Source organism: Equus asinus, chromosome 12 (assembly GCF_041296235.1).
Source record: "Equus asinus isolate D_3611 breed Donkey chromosome 12, EquAss-T2T_v2, whole genome shotgun sequence".
NCBI lineage: Eukaryota > Metazoa > Chordata > Mammalia > Perissodactyla > Equidae > Equus > Equus asinus.
Genome location: NC_091801.1, coordinates 6,765,238 through 6,785,035, shown reverse-complemented (window position 1 = coordinate 6,785,035; position 19,798 = coordinate 6,765,238). Strand labels below are relative to the sequence as shown.

The window sequence follows — 19,798 nt, the reverse complement described above, 5'->3', positions numbered from 1 at the left end:
GCTATCCCTAGGCTGTTGGGGGTCCCAGGCTCTGGTGAGCTTAAGGACCAGCTGTTACGGTTGAACTATGGCCTCCCCAAATTCCTCTTGAACCCCTAAGCCCTCATACCTTAGAATGTGACCTTATTTGGAAACAGGGCCGATGCAGATGAAACTAGTTAAGATGAGGTCATACTAGAGTCCTTACAAAAAGGGGAAACGTGGACAGAGACAGACACCCACATGGAGGGATGACCACATGAAGAGACTCGGGGAGAACACCACGTGACCATGAAGGCAGAGATCTGCAAACCAAGGAACGCCCCCGACTGCCAGCCAGCAGGCCGCCCGAAGCCGGAAGGGAGGCCGGAACAGGCTGACCACAGAGCCCTCGGAAGGAACCAACCCTCAGACACCCCGATCTTGGATTTCCAGAACCAAGAGACAATAAATCTGTAATCTAAGCCGCTCAGTCTGTGGTCCTTTGTTATGACAGCACTAGCAAACCGATATACTGGCTGGAGCTGGGCCGAGGCAAAGAAGAAACATCCCTGCCGTAGGTCGGAGCTATCGAAGGATGCTTTTGGCAGCTGCACAGCTGCATCCGTTTCAGGGACTCTCCCAAGAACCTGGCCACCTGCACAGGCCTCTAGCCACAGTGAACATTCACGGCAGGAGGAGGACACAGCCCAGGCGGCCAGCGAGCTCCGGCTGAGTTCTTTCCCTCCGTGTCCTTCAGGTTGTGAGCATGTGGGAACATGCTCAGATAAGTGGCCGATATTTTAAAACACAGACACACACACACACAGGCTCACCACGTTCATCAGGTTCTCGTGGTCCCCGCTGTGCTGTCTCGGCTTCTTTTCTCTGAAATGGCAGATAAAACATCACTGCAATAGCCAACATGCCATCTAAAATTAAACACACAGCCCATTTCCTATCCTAATTTTTATCACCACTTAAATCTCTTTTAAGGACCAAGTTTATTTTGCCAAGGAAGCAGAAGCCGGCCCGTTACTGGCAGGCAGTAGGGTCTGAGGCGGAGTCATAGCATGGGACGGTCTCCTCTCCTGCTCTCTCCTTCCTCCAGGAGTAGCAAATACACGTTCCCAGCAAGAGGACCGAGGCAGGTCCCTGAGTTGAAACTGTTCTAGAATACTGGAATGAATTATCGAATTATGCTTTTTTTTTTTTTAAAGGAAATCTAGACAATTCTCATCTAATTTTTCTTAATTCAGAGTCTTAATTCAAAGTCACACGCTGCAACAGGATTGAGAAAATAATCCAGGAAAACACAAATTCTGGCACGTCAGGAAGAGCACATGCTCTCAGGATGAGTCATATGTACTTCCAGTCTATGGAAAAGTCCGTCAAGTAAAAATAGAATTTATTTTTACTCAGGACAGGCTAAAGAAAGCCATGAGTCCCAGAGAAGTTTGCCATCTCTGGATAAGGCAACAGTGACACCTAGTGGGAACATGAACAATTACAGAGGCAGGCCCTCCCAGGCCCAGCGAGCAAAGCTGCGCTCGCTTCTGTTTCTTCATCTTCCCGATGACTCTGTCCTCGCCGGAGAGGCCTGGGACCAAACCGGGCAGAGGTTAGTTCAGAGTGGCCGGCTGTTCCCCTCTTGACAGCGACTTTAGGGGAGGAAGACCTATCCAGACTTTTAAACGACACTTGTTGAGCGTCTTCCGAGGTTACTGAGAGGAGAGTCTGGCAGAGGGCTTGCCAGTCTCACCCGCCCCCGGGAGCAAGCAGTCCACCAGGATTGTAACACATCTGAACATCTTAAAAATTACTCCTAGTTAGAAAGAACTTTGCTTCCCTCTGAGCACAGAGCTCTTTTTTGAGGAGTACAGACATTTTACATGAGGGAGGGATAGGAGGAGAGAAGGGAGGGAGGAAGAGAGAGAGGGAGGGGGGAGTATAATTAAAAAAAAAAAAGACAAGACAATTATTTCACATAATGCATGTCTTTCTTGTAGGAAAACTAATCTGTTTCTTAAACCGCAGTTCTAGATTACAAATCTGTAATGAAGTGAGCCCTCCAAAGCCACGTGACAGTAAAAATTCTCAGTAACCCTCAAGTGGCAACAAAAAGAATTTCTCTAATGCACACCATACTTAGATTTCCAAGTGTCCACAGATGGAAAAAGACAATATAAATCTTGACAAAGACGTGCTCAAAAGAACAGCAAGAATTTCATTCTGGGAAGTTTCTCATACAAGGGTTCTTCCAGCTGCTTCCCAGCAAAATCAAACGTAGATTTTGATTCAGCTAATAAAAAGTGTCCTGGGATGCTTTGCAGCAGACAAGTAAATTAATCTTAATCTCAACACATAAGTTTCTGTGAATGTCTATACAATGGGATTCCATTTATAGCAGGCTTTCAATATAAAGCGTCTTCTGGGTACAGGGAACGAGTTATTTGAAGGTTCCAGTAGCTACCCATTGCTCTCACCTGTCACAGCTGGAGCACAGAAAGATGAGGAAGGCGATGAGAAAGAAAGTGGCAACGGCCGCCAAACTCCCCCACAGGACGATCTGCATTTGTCCCCCGCTCAGCATGCTCCCGGAGGGTCCCATGGCGGGAGCAGTAAGTGGCACAAGCTGGTGGAATAAGTCAGTCCTTCAATGCTGGCGACATGGGAACAGAGCGCTGTGTCCTCCTGCAGAGAGACCACCGTGTTTTGAAATGACTTCTCGTGTGACGTGCCAGAATCCTGTAATGAGTTCACACTGGGAGGAAGGTCTCTGAGCAAAGTCAGGAGCTGTGTGCAGGGGGCACTGTGCCCAGCGTTTGAGGCAACTGATGTCTTGTTATTTGCATATGACTGGGGATAGATCCTCAGTCATCAAATAAAGTAAGATTCCAAGTATTGCACTGCAAACAAACAAATGCTTATTTGGAGTCTTTTTTGCCAGAACAGTCTAAAGCATTTACTACAGCTTTCACAAACGTGCAGTTCACATTTTCCCCACCTGTCTCCCTAGCTCCCCAAACCTGCTTTTCTTCCAGAAGGTTTAAGGTCAATGCACCTAAGGAAATAGAATGTCTTTATATTCACCTTCCTAACCCGTTATCTGTTCTGAGTCTGTGACTGTTTATTCTCAGGGCAGGCTTTCACTAAGCTCCTGCGAGCACTCCGTAAGCACGTTTTCAAATCAATGGATGATGTACGTCCTAAGAATACGTCACCAGCAGTACATAAGACCTGTAAATAAACAACTACCAATTACGCATTAAGAGGTGTCCCTACTACATTTCAGTACCTGGCATGTGCCTGGGACTCTGCTAAAGGCTTTCCTTATTTCATTGCTGCCACCAACCTGTGAAGAAGGCACTGCTAATCCCCACCCATTTTCAAGACAAGGACTCTGAATGGCAGGAATATTGAGTAACCCCCACCCACACCCCCACCCCCACCTCACCCTGCAGGTGTCACAGCTGCTAAGCAGCTCTTGGCCCCTAGAGGGCGCTCCTTCCCCTGGGGGCTGCTGCTTCCTGTTTCAGCTACAACGCTTCTGCGTGAAAATGGTCAGATCAGTTTTGTGAAATACGCTGAGTTACAGATTTTGAAAAAGAAGAGTAATATATCAAATTCACAATGATCTCTCATCAGAGAGGCCTTGTTTCAAGAACATTTGCTTCGCTCAACTCCAGAACAGACCATTAAGTTGGAACAGCCTTTAACTTAATCTCGTTTCATGAAGAAAGTAATTTTTTTGTCTTAGGATAATGAATCAGAACTTAAAATTTTTTTTTCTTGAAGAAGACTGTCGATGTTGACATTTTCATTTGCGTCACTGAAAGAGCCGTAACTGGACTCAAGCCATCACTGAGTGTTCACGTCAAGCCAGCGCCTGGGTGGCTGGTGGCCAACAGGGCACTGTGTTCGACTGGACCAAATTTTCTCCAGGTGAAACATATCACATTTATTTGAATATTTAAGGCTGAAGAATAAGAAAAAGCTGGAGAAAAGGAAACATTATCTACAATGTATGCAGAAGGAATTCCAGGAGCTGAAGTCACCTGTTTTCCTGAGCTCCTGGAATCAACAGGAACACTTCCTAATGCTCTGTAAACATAGGAACGTACAACTTCCTGTGTACTCTAGAACTTCCTTCTCCCTGTGTTGGTTATATATTACGCCTGCAAACACTCAATGCATGCAGTAATGGACGGTCAAATGGCTTTAGCACTGAATGACAATCACCATCACTTCTATGCTTTGTTGAGGCAACACATAATTCACTTTAAACTCACACTACAAATTGGCACCACAATAGGTTATTAAAATACATCCAAGCAAGCACATGAATCATGGTGACCTATGAATGTATACGAAACACATTTTTATTTACAGGTCCAAAGCAGAATCCATTTTTGGAAATACAAACAAAAGATATCTATGGTACAGGCGCCTGCTGGTTCCTTCATTCACTCACTCATTCATCTACAGATTTAGTCAACGTCTATTTATAAAGGGCTAAGTTCTTAGAAAATACTTTGCTGTGAATTATTCAAAAGCCAGATATCCATCCAGCAAGCTAGCGTGGGCTGTCGCTCCCTCTCCACTTCTGTATAAGTTTTTCTTCTCCTTCTCTCTCTCAACAGGGGGGAGGTCGATGGAATACAATGAAATATGTGGGGTGCCTGGCCTCCCAGAGCACTGGAGGGAGAAAGAGGATGAAAGCAGATTATCACAAGCTACTGGATAAAGGATGTAACGCAGAGAAGATGTGTCAAAAGTCCTGGCTCACTCCCCTTCACTAGAACTGCTGAAAAGCTGCTGGAAGAACTCCTTTCCCAAGAGTTCTCATGGTGGATGAAGATCTCACACTGAAAACAGGGATCATGTGGTACACGTTTCTGACTCACATACCCTGTGATCCCTTAGGACACAGGCTCCAGCAGCTTGTCAGCTTCCTCCCCTCAGAAGCCTCTAAGTGCAACTCTACAGGGGGACCAGAAGCAATACGATCACTGGGGGCGAGGGCTGGGCAGCAGGGGCAGAGACCACTTACTAAATCCTGCAGGGGGCACAGGTCGACCTACACATGAACTTTGACCCTCAGGGCAGACCTCCTGGGTGGGACTATTCCCATTTTAGAGAAGTGCTGCACCCCTGTCTGTTACTCTTCTCTCCGGGTCTCTTTCTTTTGCTGGACTTCTGTTTCCATAACTCTCTTCACAATTCCTTCTCTGGTTATCCCCTTCTTAAATTCCAGAGGCTCAACTACAATTGAGACAGGACTGGCCTCCCCACTTGTGTGTAGATGGACTGCCCCCTTCCCATGCGTGTAGAGGGACTGTCCTCCCCGAAGTGTGTAGATAGACTGCCCTCCACCATGTGTGTAGATAGATGGCCCCCTCCCCTATGTGTATAGATGGACGGCCCTCCCCCAAGTGTGTAGATGGACTGTCCCTTCCCCCATGTGTGTAGATGGACCGTGCCTCTCCCCACGTATCTAGATGGACTCCTCGCCCGTGTGCACAGATGGACCGCATCCCCCATGTGTGTAAGATGGACCGTGCCTCCCCCCACGTATCTAGATGGACTCCTCGCCCGTGTGCACAGATGGACCACATCCCGCATGTGTGTAGATGGACCGTGCCTCTCCCCACGTATCTAGATGGACTCCTCGCCCGTGTGCACAGATGGACCGCATCCCCCATGTGTGTAGATGGACCGTGCCTCCCCCCACGTATCTAGATGGACTCCTCGCCCGTGTGCACAGATGGACCACATCCCGCATGTGTGTAGATGGACCGTGCCTCTCCCCACGTATCTAGATGGACTCCTCGCCCGTGTGCACAGATGGACCGCATCCCCCATGTGTGTAGATGGACCGTGCCTCTCCCCACGTATCTAGATGGACTCCTCGCCCGTGTGCACAGATGGACCGCATCCCCCATGTGTGTAGATGGACCGTGCCTCTCCCCACGTATCTAGATGGACTCCTCGCCCGTGTGCATAGATGGACCGCATCCCCCATGTGCATAGATGGACCGCATCCCCCGTGTGCGTAGATGGACCGCATCCCCCGTGTGCGTAGATGGACCGCATCCCCCGTGTGTGCAGGTGCATACATATGACCTTCATGTTCCTCTTTCCTGGTGGAAATGACAGTGGAGGCCTTGTGTGCGTGGTTTTGGCCTTTCCAAGAGGTGGAATGGCCTTTCCCCCATGGCTGGACCCTCATGGACTGCCTTCACTGAGCTTCCACATCCTCATTTGGTTTATTTTGAGCAGTGGAGGAATCAGCGTCCTTCCCCGTGGCCGAGAAGCTTCACTCAGGATCAGCCACAGAAGGACAGAGTAATAGGCCACGAGGCACAGTGTCTGGGAAGTAAAAAGTGACCCTGACAAGGAAGGGCCCCTGCACAATGATGGCATTTTCCAGATGGCGCACTGTGCCCTTTACCACCAGGTTCCATGTGGAAAAGACAATCCATGGCTGCACAGCCCACGATACTGTTATGGTCCTTGAGGACCGTCTTATTTTCTGCTCATTCCTACATCGATAAGATATTTTCTGAGTATCTAGAATTAATCCACACCAGCAGAAATACATGAACAACTTGGGGCTATCTCTCATGATTTTTTTTTTAAATGACTGGCCCTAAGCTAACATCTGTTGCCAATCTTCTTTTTTTTCTTCTCCCTGAAGCCCACCAGTACACAGTTGTATATTCCAGTTGTAGGTCCCTCTGGCTGTGCTATGTGAGACACCATCTCAGCGTGGCCTGATGAGCAGTGCCATGTCTACACCCAGGATCTGAACCCGTAAAACCCTGGACTGCCACAGCAGAGCGTGCAAACTTAACCACTTGGCCACAGGGCTGGCCCCTCTCATGATTTTTTCACGGAGATATTTAAGCCTATTTCTCTTGATCATGTTCTTAATTAACAATAAAGTTGTATTCAATTATAGAATATTATGTCTTCAAAGTTTAAAAAATATTCCCTTGTCAGACTACATGCGTGAATATTCTATGAGTTATTCAACATAGGGCAAAGGAGGACCATTCATTATTCCTCAACAAACACTGATCATGGCACCCGAATGCCCCTAAATGAGCCGCAGAAGACTGATAGTAAGGAAACAGCGGAGGCAGTGGCACGCCTCCCCACCCCAATTCTACATCGTTTCAGAGTACTGTGGGAACTTGTCGTTTGGCCCGAAGAAAGGTCAGTGCTTGAGGTGAGAGGACACTTTCAGAAGCTGGGCTGGATAATTATCCTGGACTAAAAGCTCCATAATCCCTCATACTTTTGTATCCATCCAGTTCACGATTTTAATCAATAAGCGATTTGACCTTTAGAAAAACCGACGGGCTTTTACTTTGAGAGCAGGTTTTGACCACCAGGTGGCAGTGTAATTCTACTCTCAGCCCTAATTACCAGGCTCCTTAAGCGGGAGCCGCTCAGTTCTTCTTTCTGCTCGTGCCTTATGCTTGGCATTTTAATTGTCTTCGTTAAGCCTGGAGAATCAGCCACCAAAATCAATTCCAACAGGAAAGAAAACAAAAACAGGATGAAACTAATGACAGTTGCAGACCAAATAGCAGACACCTATTTTTTTTAGCCAAGTGCCCTGAACAGAATAGGTGCCCTGACCATGGCAAAGACTGTGAATAATAATGTGGTGGGTTTGGGATGGCGGGTCCAACTGGCCAGGGAAGCAGACACCCGAGCTCCTCTGAAGCAGGTTTCGGGCAGTAATGATGGTCATTACCATTTTATAGCTGTCCCAGTTGACGCATAATTAAGCCTGATTGAAACCACCTCCACTCATGGCCCCTCATGGACGGATGAAATAAGGAGGCCAAGGACCCAACCCCATGGGAACACCTCCTTCTTGGTCATTACCAGGTATGGGAAGCATGTGGTTAAATGACACTTTATGAGCTACATATTCGCTAAACAAATTTAACAATGGCCAAGGAGCCAAATTCTCTGCCGGGCTCTTGTTCCGTGAGGCCTTGTCAGATCCACAGGCTAAATTAAGCTCTCAACAGAAGTCAGGTGGGTTTCTCTTCAGATTAAAGTGACCCCCACATGGGCCAGCCTGCTACACTGAACTGCGTGTGCGTGAGAGCTAACCAGGTTGGCTGTAGACACGGGGACCCACCTGAGTGAATGTCTGCTGTCCGTCCTGCTAAGGCACTGAGGGGCTCTGCCTAACAGGGTTGTTACAAAGAGCTCCCTATTTCTCTGCTTCCCTGAGTCGGGGGGAAGACACCCAGAGAGCAGAAGGTGGAAAAGCCCTCCGAAGTAAGGTTTTTCTTCTTTATAGTTTACCGAATGATTTTAGAACATCACTACGGCGCAGTATCTTGACATTTCTTTCTGCAGCAGCTTAAGAGGAGCACACCACCGTGAGCAGAAGGAACCGGGAAAGGCTAGCATCACCCAGCTGCCCCTGTCATCACGGCTGGGGGCTGACGCTAGCAAGAGCCAGGCAATCACTCCAGGAGCAAGTCATAAATCCTTACGGCCATCTGTCAGCGAGGCCTGATTACTCTTCGTACATCCGAACTTATTGATCTGCACAGGAAACGGGAAAGCTGGCCCTTTGCGGGGGGTGGGGTATGTGTGGCTGTCACTTGTCTTCAAAAACACATTAAACGTACATTACAGAGGTCATACAGTTTACTGCTTATCAAAGCCCTGCTGCCATTTTGGTTTTGCCTTCAGGAAAGCCCAAAGGCAGGCGACTTGGGTGGGTAAGGAATGGCTTCCAAGGGTGCTTTGCTCATATCCTGACTTAAGAAAGCAATTCCCAAGGTTCTTTTTTAAACTTTAACAGTAAATCTCATGAGAGGGCAGGTGACTGGGGAGGGAGGAGGGGAGAGAGAGAGACAATGATTCTTCGGGACTGGCTGGGGAGTAGAGGGACGGTCTCTGATTTTGCACAAACAAGTCCTAATGGGACATTTCACAAAGGGCGCGCTGGGCTTCAGGTTCTGTTTCTTCCCACCTGGGATGCTCGCTCATTGATCTAAATTCAAAGTTTCTTGAGGGCAGGGATGCATCCGTCTCCCACCCCGCCAGCTTCTCAGCATCTACATGCGCTGGAAAACAGGAGGCGGTCAGGAGATTTTGACTGAATACTTGTTTCTGTAGGAAGAGTGATGCATGGATTTCCAACCTGACTCTCAAAATACACGCTTAGTGAATAATTCATCAGGTAAGGGAGGGAAGGAGAATGGAAGGGATGAGCACATCAGGCAAATGATTAAAACATAAGCTGAGCGCGTCTGAAGGCGAAACCTCAGCTCTCAAATAAGCGCAGCTGCCCGGCTTCTCTGAACTGTCACCCAAGCAGCCCAACGTCTCTGGCGAAAAGTCACGACGCTGGAAAGGTTGGTTTCTCTGGATGTGAGGCCTCACCAGCCTCAGTAGCCCTCTCAGCACCGGCAATGTCCCCGTGTCCCCAAGCTCACGTTCCTCTGAGTCCTTCTCAGTGGTGAGGTTTGACGCCTTCTCCATCTCCTTACTGAGAGCCCTGGTGTTCCCCTTTAACTCTTATCTCTCCTTTCCTCATTTTCATCCCATGCAAGCCTACCCATCCTCTGGGTCTCAGTTCAAATGTCACTTTCTTGGAGCAGTGTCCCCGATGCTGCATCCCCCCTACCTTTTCTGTTTTTTGTTTTTTTATCAGTTTTCCCTTCCTAGCACTACTGGAAATGGGGACCATGAGTGCTTCACGTGCCTCCTCCGCTGGTCTAAGCCCCAAGAGGTTGGCGCCGTGAACGGACCTAGCTGGTTCACGGCTGCAGCCCGAGTATAGTATGCAGCAGGTCCTTAATAAATAAACTGAATGGATTAATAGTGGAATGAGTTAATAGTTCAGGGGAGGAAAAGCATCTAAGAGATGGTGGATATGGATCAGGCCTTTTAAAAAAAACCATACCTTTATTTTTCAAACTCAAAGCTTTCTTTCATCAGTTCTCCCCCATTTTGCATTGACAGTGATTTCACCTGCCTCACGGAAGGTCAGTGACCATCCCACCCAAGAGGACACATCACACAACCAGGCACCACTAAGAAATGAAGATTTCAAAGGCTATGCAAATATGGAATAGCCAAAAAGCTTCCAATTGAGTCTAATGAGAATCTTGCTTTCATCTATATTAACCTGGAAATGAATGGAAAAAAACTCAATTTTCCTAGAGCAGCTATTTTTTTAATACACACACACACACACACACACACACACACAAGACCAGACGGCTTGAGTTTTAAACGACCCTCAGATCCACGTTATTTAATGACCTCCTCTTAGCGAATGGTCGTCTCACCCTCCTATGCAAACACACGATATGCACCAGCCATCATTGGCCCAGGCAGAGCTCCAAGCATCTTCTTTTGCTTACACTTAAACTGTTTTATTGAGAAGGGATAGGTAAACAAGATTTGGAACTTGAACTCACAAAGTTCAAGTAAGAATTAGAAGAAATTTTTTTCTCAGCCTTCTCCAATGATGGGGACACGAGGAGTTATGGAAGTCTGCTTGCCTGACGATGGGGTAGGCTAGTCTCCATGGCCTGCCTCCATCCTACACACAACCATCCTTTTTTTGAGGAAGATTAGCCCTGAGCTAACATCTGCTGCCAATCCTCCTCTTTTTTGCTGAGGAAGACTGGCTCTGAGCTAACATCTGTGCCCATCTTCCTCTTCTTTATATGTGGGACGCCTACCACAGCATGGCTTGCCAAGCTGAGACATGGGTAAGAACATGGGAGCCTCACCCATCTTTCTGGCAAGCTTAATTTCACTCTATCGTGACTTGTTTTCGGCACCAGAGGGAAGAACATTCACTCTCTTCCAGTTTGCCCACTGCTCATTCCCGGCCACACATCCATCGTGGGTCTTCCTTCCAAATCCAGTACTATACAAACTTCACCATCAACTTTGCGAGTCCTGAGATGCGGTACTCACATGTGGGCAGGCTGACTTTCATAGTCCCGCTCCGTTCATCATTGCTTTGCGATGTTTTTTATTTGGCTTCCGATGCATGGGTGATTCAGCCACTTCTTTTTTTTGGAGGAAGATTAGCCCTGAGCTAACATCTGCTGCCAATCCTCCTCTTTTTGCTGAGGAAGATTGGCCCTGAGCTAAGATCTGTGCCCATCTTCCTCTACTTTATATGTGGGATGCCTGCCACAGCATGGCTTGACAAGCGGTGCCATGTCTGCACCCGGGATCCGAACCAGTGAACCCTGGGCCGCCGAAGTGGAGTGCAAGAACTTAACCGCTGTGCCCCTGGCAGGGCTCAGCCACTTTGTTTTTCATAACAGTAAAAGACTTAACCAAAAGCAAACATCAGTTTCTTTGCTGAGAGGTTCAGAAATTTACCATTTGACATAAATGCCTCTCAAATCCTCCACTCATGGCTCATGATATTTCAAAGATCAGATTCATTCTAACACTTGCTTGGGCTGTGGTTGGACAGCTAATTAAATGCTCCAGGGTCTGTCATGTGTCAATCAGCTTTTCCCAAGCCCTCCCGAACCAGGCTAGCTCATGGAGATTGCACATCAAAAGATGCCGATTCTGGGAAAACAAACCCTCGGTGGAAGAAGTAGAAGATAAGAGTTGGATGGGAATTTAAGTCGTGTACCAGAGGAATCCTAGTTTGCCGCACTAGGTTCACTGGAGCTAGAGCAGAGCTGTTTAAAGCCTCGTGTCGTCTCTGCCACGCCGTTCGCCACACTTCTACATCTAAATGCCAGGGCTGCTGACTTCAGAGCTCATGCTCTACCTGGGCACGGGCAAGGAGGTGGCTCGAGTTAGCACTCAGCACCGAACACAGCATGGTTATCTTTAATTTTCACCTCTACCATATTTAAGAAATACTACAAATTCTTTATATTACAAAATCGGAAGACAAAATACTTTTTATTGGCTCCTAAAAAAAACGGAATCAAAATCCTCGAACAGCGTCCCTTGCAAGTTATTCGCTGGTGTTCTTGGGAACCCCTTAGGGCTGGGGAGCTGTCTCAGAGCGACGAGCTTGACTGCAATAAGTCAGAACTTGTCTTTGAAAATGTAGGCTCTCCAGGCTCATCCTCGAGGCTTTCTGCCAGGAGCGGGTACGGATGACTCAAGGGTCTGACGGCGAGGCTCTTGTAGAGGAAGTGATGGGGCACGGTTTCTGTAGGGCAGAGCTTCTCAAAGGTGGTCCTGGAGCAGAAGCCTCAGCAGCATCCGGGAACTTGTTAAAAAATGCACAATTCTCCCCGAGGCTTAGGAATCAGAAAGCTTGGGGAGGAGTTCAGCAATCTCTGTTTTAATAAGCCCTCCAGGAGATTGTGATGCATGCTGAAGTTTGAGAAGACAGTTCTAGAATAGTGCTTGCTGCTCACACATTAATGCGTCTACAGATCACCTGGGGATCTTGTTAAGGGGCAGCTTCTGAATTCTGCCTTTCTAACTGGCTCCCAGGTGAGGTCCGGGCTGCGGGTCCGAGGACCGCATTTGGAGTAGTACTAGCGTAGATGTTTATCTTCCTTCCAACCAGGGTTGAAGGGTCATCCGGCCAGACCCTGGAGCTGAAACTAGCCTTCATCTTACTCCAAGTTATGTGAAGATGAGGTCAGAGCTCCTGTGTCCTGGGAGCCCTTCTCGCGCTCACGTAGGTACTCAAATATAAGGCAGCTCTGTACCAGGCCAGGGTCTGATGAAACAGCAGTGAGCGGCTGTGTCACTGACACCCACGTTCTGGTCTGTTCTTTGCCACTACATTGCTATGCGGCCCAAAACAAGTCCAAACCTTCCTGTGCCTCAGTTTCCCCTTCTGAAAAATGAGGTCACTTGTAAGGTTTATTTCCAGCTCTGAGATGCTGTCCTTTTATAAAAGCTGGTGATCCCTAAGGTTTAAAACAACAAATTCAGGACTTTCCACACAAAGGGAAATGTTGATCCTGTAAGAACCTGGAATCCTGAGTGTGATTATTAGCTTCAACTCCCCAGAAAGTAGGGTCTTGGTAATTCATGGGGGAACCTGATGAGACCACACCAGTTGTACGGAAGTCAGGAAAAGGACTCACGGGTGGCCTTTCCAGTCAGTGTCCCAACAGCCCCCCCCAACATCAACTGCACTTCTGGCGACACCACTGCCCTCTGGCTGCAGAGCCAACTTACTCCCTCTTTCTCTTTTTTCATTAACATGTACTTGGAATATTGCACATTTACAATTTATATTTATAACAGTCTTCCAACCAAATGCAAGGACCAAACCAAAATACGCAGATGAGCATGCACAGGTAAGGCAGAGACAAAATACTGCTGCTGGAAGCTTCTGAGGCTTTTAAAGGCACATGCCCCAATTTAGGAAACTCTTACAGAGACAGGAAGTCTGAAAGGGATCCAGCTCATATCTAATCTCCATCTAATATCCAATCTCAGTATTTGATAAGCCTGAGGAGCTTCCAAAGGTGAGAGAACATTCTAGAGATCTTCTCTGTCTCTATTATTCAAGATGGCAGCTCTTTGGGTTGGTCTCATTGGTTTCTTGACTAATACCTCTGATGATACTTCTTACTACTTGACACTAAGACACAAAGCCTGTTTTACTCTTTGCCATTCTGTCATTCATTAAATAACTGCTAAATGCCTACTATGTGCCAAGCACTGTTTCATCTTCTGCTCACACCTTGAATATGAGATTACACTGGTCTGCTGCAATCCAGTAGCAAAATTCAATTTGCAAGAGATGAAAAATATCTAGAATGAAGATCCTGATACAAAGGTACACTGTGATCAAAGATGAAAAACAATTTACCGTTGAATTCCAAGCACGTGAAATGAGAGAAAAGCCGAAAAGCCCCAAGTCCTTTCTCTTCCACCCCGTTGCATTAGAAACAACGCTTAGTCACAATAATTCAAGCTGGATTCTTTTCAGCCCGATGGCAGAGGCGCCGCAGCATGGAGGCAGCTACAGTGCCCTTGGACTGATGTTGTTTCAAGCTGAGAACTGTCCTCAATGTGTCTGGCGGATTCCAGAGGCAGCCTGTGCATGTTCACGGGGCGGAAAGGACCACCTCCCAGGCAGGCACTCACCACAGTCAGCCCCAGCCAGCCCCCGAGGACTGGTTGGGTTTCAAGGACCTGGGAAGGTACCTGTAGAGAGCCCCCCAACCCTCTACTGAGCGAGAGAAAACTGCTTTCACTTTACAGTTAAAGCAAAGCTGAAAAAAAAGAAATATTCCCGGAAGAGGTGGCATGGGTATTTAAAATCCTACTCAGGCATAAATGACTGGAACAGACCAAGTCACCCAGTGAGAAAAGGGAAGGGAGGGACAAGGAGAAGAGGGCTGAGGCCAGAATGCAGGGCACTGTGTGTGCGTCTGAGGGAAGCAAGGGGAATAGACTTGGGGGAATTTTCTAGTAATTTCTTTCTGCTTTACTACTTTGTCTATAGCTGACCTTCATCCACAGGGTACTTTGTGAATATAAGAATGTCACCTGTATGTACATGTCCACATACTTCAATACATTTATTTTCCTCTCCTCCATTGCTCACTTAGGGAAGATAAAACGACATTGACGGAGGTAGGGGAGATAGGTATAACAGGACAGCATCACCCGTGGAGGTTCTGTTCTTACACGGTCTGGCATAACTAAACACGGAACGCAACAATCAGAGCCAGTCGCATTCTTTGGAAGAGGTCCATGCTCATTTCAAACTCATGAATACCCTGGAGAGCCAAAGACTCTGGACTTGATACAAAAGGCAATATGGACTCAACTGGGGTCTTGAGTAGAGACAGGAGAGGAGAGAATAGCGTCTCACTTCTGAGCAAGGGAATATTTTCTCAACTTAAATGGATGAGTGTTTTGACTATGGCCCTAAGGAATAAGTAGCCTTGATTTGTATCACAGTGCATGGCCCCCAGGCACCATCATCTACCAGCTTCATCACTTTCACTCGCCTTTCTTCCCAGGCCATATGGGAGCATCAGCCATTGCACAGATGCCCTCCAGAATCTCTTCAGCCCTTCACAACACCTGGGACACCGGTTATGCTGCTGACACCCAGGCCCGACCCTCAGATATTCTGATATAAAAGTTAGAGTGGGGCCCAGGAATCTGTATTTTTAACATGTACCCTAATTGATCCTGAACTAAGCAGGTCACTGAAAATCCTTTGCTCAGAATTTGTTACAAGCCCAACAGGAACCCCAGTGAGGTGGGAGTTACTCATCTTATCAAGCCTTCAGAAGTTCGAAATTACTCAAAATGGACATAGCATCTGGCCAGGGGAATCATAGAAAGAGTTAGGAAAGGGCGAGAGGAAACCTTTGTGTAAACATGGTTTCTCCACGCTGCATTATTTCCACTGGTTCATCTTGTGAAAGGAAAAATCTAATCCCTTAGTGAGTCCCCGTGGGCAGAGGTAGCGAGACTTCGGGAAAACCCACTGCGGCAGCTCCACAGAGCCTCTCTTCTCCTTGCAGTGCCACAGAGCTAATGTGATTACAAGACCTAATGAACTGAAGCTAATGCAATTTCGAAAATCTTCAGAGCTAATGAAAATCACATCTTCTCCCTCAAGATTTCCCATTTTCTCTGTTTGTAAACCATGAATCAAATGGAAGTTATGGGTTAAGGCTGGGTTTCTGACAAGTCTCAGTATCACTGGAGAGTTTTATCTGTTGAATGTCACAGTGGTTTCCAAGTTGAAGGATCACATTAGGAATTTACATTCTATGCCACAGTATTAAGAAGTTTCTTGGAGAGACTTAGCATATGGATTCATAACACTGATATTTTAAAGACAGCCTTTTCCCCCTGCTGGGTTCAAAGCACTTTGTGTGTGAGGTAGTCAATGCAGCCATTCTGCCCCAATGTCCATTTTCTTTGGAAAGCAGAGAACAAGTCTTCAGACGGCACAACGAGAGCTGATGTCAGGGTATGGCTTTGACGCCCCCCCACCCCTCACTTCTCTATGCTATGTTCTCACCCTTTTGGGGAAGGAACATTTCAAAGGCATTAAATTGAGAGGTAGGGGAGTGGCCTATGGTGAAGGGCCAAGCTTTGCATATTAAGAGAGGCACAGCTTAGAGATGTGTTGTGGTAAGCTTAGGAGAAAGGTGCCAGCCATATCTTCCTGAGGGTCCAAGTTAGTTGACCTTAATTAATGAACTAAGTTCATTAATTTAATAATAAAAGAAACACAGATATTATCAAGGACTTAGAAAATGGAACATGGGAACCCAAAGCAATTTTGCACAGGGAGGAAAGCATGTGAGTTCACCATTCTCTGCCACTGAGGCTTTGAACAGCTCTGGTTGTGCTAAGAGCACAGACTATAACATGCGAGTGGGGCCTCCTGGAGGTGTGGGTGTGCACTGCACAACCATAATGGAGCTCTGTAGATGCTCACTATGGGAATGTAACAGCGGGATCGGGCCCCGGGATGGTCACTGTTTAATTATTTCTCATGCCCCTATTAAGGGGAACTTCAATAAAAATATACTTATAAAACGGAACAAGAAGATGCATTTTCAGGACAACAAGAAAACTCATTTAGGAAAATCGAGGTAGTCATTGACACCTAGTTAATGCTATTGGACAAAGAAGTTAGTATTCAGCATTTTAATTCACTAGATTCAATCATCGAAGCCAAGTAGCTTCAATCCAGTTCTTTTTGTAAGCAATTATTTATAACGGTTAGGGGATGTCTTAACACTAATTATAAAACAATACAGTATTATTCCTTAAACGAGAATGATTCAGCCTTTTTCATATTACTTTTCTTAGGCCTTTCTCCAAACTCTTTAAAATTCTACTTCATTTTATTTCTTAATACATTGGCATGCTATAATTTATCAGGAACAAGCAAATTTTAGGCACAGCCGGTCCACTAATAGTCACTGACAGCCTCTGTTTCATCTCACTGAGAACATGATTAAGGGCAATCTTAGGCGTTCTGTAGCACTCACGAATCTATCATAAGTCTCTGATGCTGTAGCCAGGATCCATCTAAGACACCAAGGGGTATGATGTCAGCGTAGGCCCCAAACCCTGAATACTCTCCCGAAGACTGTGTCATAATACCTCTCCTGTAGGAACTGAAAAGAGCAGAACTGAGAGATCAAATTCCAAGCTGTCACATTTCCTAACAGAGCTGCGATCTGCTGTCTTTTCCCCTAATTTATTACTGCATACGGCTTTCAGATGGACTGAACAACACCCTCCCGCCACCGCTAGCAGGAATACCAATATCCCCCACACTGCGGCTGACATGGTCCTGGTGTCACAAGCCAGGGGCTCCATTAGGTAGCAGCTGAACCTACTGACTAATGTCATAAAAAAGTGCCTTTCATAAAATAATACAAGAAATTGTCATGATTTGTTTATCTGCATTTTTTGGTAAAACTATTAATGACATTGTTTTATTATGTAGTACATAAAGCCTTATGTGTCTGTGGGATAAGCTCTTAGAGATTTTAATGCTCAGAAGAAGGTTTTTTTTTACCCTGATGAATTAGCTTGCCTCTTTTTATAAAAGCTAAACTATACATACAGAAATCATATTTCCTTTTCTCTTTCCCCCTCGTATGGCTGGCTGGAAGCTCAAAGCTGTAATTATCCTTCAATTATAGCAATTACTTTAGTCTAGCTTTTTCTTTCCTCTCTCTACACCAAACCCAATTACAAGTTTTTGATTTCACACGTTTTGAAGAGTCTTAGATGTGTCTTTATTATAATCACCTCAATAGTTTTTAGAAGCAGATCTTAATTTCTAAATATTGCATACAGGAAGCTATAAATTTAATTACCATGGACTATTCCTTTATAGATTTTTAAAGTTCTCAATGTCCAGATTAGGCTTTAGTAGGAAGATACGTTTTCAAAAAAAGAAAGAAGGAAAAAGGAAGGAAGAGAAGACTCTCCCGTCAAATTAATCTTTGGGATCATAAATTCTGATCTCTACCCTATGGAAATAAGGAAAGAAGTATCCAGACGATACGATATGAGATGCAAAGACTAAGATGATTACAATCAACTTTATCCTAAGAGCTCCAAAGAATTCTTAAATTCCTTTTAATCTGACTGTTTTCAAATGTGGCTATACATTAAAATCACCGGTGAAATTTTTTACAATATACCAATGGCCAGGCCTACCCCCAGAAATGGGCTTAATTGATCATGGATTGGGTCTGGATGTTGCTATTTGTACATGTATCCCCAGGGCGTGGGAATACATAGTTAGGGCTTAGAATCACTCAGCTAGACTTCATTCATATTTCTAAACTCTTAACTAGCAAATGCTACACTTCATTTGATTTCTTACAGTACTGGAACATGGCATAATCAGGACGCGACAATATAAAACAGATATAGCTCATCCTTCTCTTCCCACACACATCTACACTGGGAGCCATATAAACCAAGTTTTTCGCACGTGTCTATCCTTAGAACCCAGGCCAACACAGAGGATGCACGGTTTCTGTTCCAGAAGGTGCTATCTGAGCTTGCAACATAAAGACTCAGGCTCAGAAGATATGAACAGTGAACCATGTTCTTTGTCTGCCATATTGTGTCCACATATTTTTCTCTGCATCCCTCAAAATACTAATCAAAAAGTTGTATGGCTAAACATAATTGATTAGATAAATTAAAATAGCATTATTTTAAAGTATTTTCAAATATAAAAATTTCAACGAGAAATACAAAAGATCTCCCTGTTTGTTATTGGTTTGAGGCTCACATACCACTGTTTTTAGGGTGTATGTCAAAGCTGATCTAAAATACATTCATTATCTCTCCACTTGTAAAATGACCCATAAATCTTAGAGGTCAAGAGTGTATTAGAAATCAGTGTATTACTAGGGGGCCAGCCCCACGGCCAAGTGCTTAAGTTTGTGCCCTCTGCTTTGGGTGCCCGGGGTTTTGCTGGTTCAGATCCTGGGCACAGATCTAGCATCCTTCATCGGGCCATGCTGAGGCAGCATCCCACACAGCATCGCCAGAAGGACCTACAACTAGAATAACAAGTATGTTTTGGGGGCTTTGGGGAGAAGAAGGAAAAAAAAAAGAGAGAAGACTGGCAACAAATGTTAGCTCAGGTGCCAATCTTTTAAATATATATATATATATATATATATATATATATTATTACGACAATACCTTTCTTTATGCTTTAGGTTACCACAGCTTTTCTCTCGATCTTTGTTGTTCAAATGAACATAATACACTTTGTTTAGCTCAATTTGACAAACATTTATTGAAGGACTACCATGGGCCAGGTGGGCCCAGGCCCTCCAATCTTAGCTGGCTCTTTAGTGTCCTTGGCCATGACCTTCCAAACTCACGGACCTTTTCTTTCTAGCTCTTCAACATATTGAGCTTGCCCTCACTCTACAACTTTTATGCTAGCTGTCAATCTACTGGAATGATTAACTTTCAGGTCATCACACAGCTGGCTCCTCTTCATGTTTTCTGTCCTGTTCAAACATCATCAGAAGCGTTCTCTGACCAAGCATTCTAAGCCCTCCTGTCCACCCCCAACTCAGCCTTTATCCCATCACCCTGTCTTCCTTTCCTGTTATCCCTACCTGAAAGCATCTTATTCATTGGTCTTTGTGTCTACTGTTGCATGCACGACCTCTAGAATATAACCTCCAGGAGCACAGGCACCCTTTGTCCTTGCAGGTGTACCTCCAGCACCTACAACAGGAGGAGGCGCTCAGTAAATATCAATGGAGTGAATGAATGCATATCTTTGCAGTCTTACCAAGAGTAGTTCCAAATATAGTCTTGTATTCTTTAACATTGAAACTACTGCCATTAC

General features: G+C 45.7%; 1 protein-coding gene across 4 annotated transcripts in view; it reads right to left on the bottom strand.

Annotated features, from left to right (window-relative positions):
* The window catches only part of PAG1 (phosphoprotein membrane anchor with glycosphingolipid microdomains 1), a 136,947-nt gene that overhangs the window by 18,891 nt on the left and 98,258 nt on the right, over positions 1–19,798 (bottom strand). For all 4 annotated transcript variants that reach the window (XM_070481002.1, XM_070481004.1, XM_070481003.1 and 1 more), the window contains 2 exons: positions 2,445–2,652; positions 795–846 (listed from right to left, as the gene is read on the bottom strand). In XM_070481002.1, the coding sequence (XP_070337103.1) occupies positions 795–846; positions 2,445–2,569 (177 nt within the window). In that variant the 5' untranslated portion in view covers positions 2,570–2,652. The remainder of the gene's footprint in view (positions 1–794; positions 847–2,444; positions 2,653–19,798) is intronic.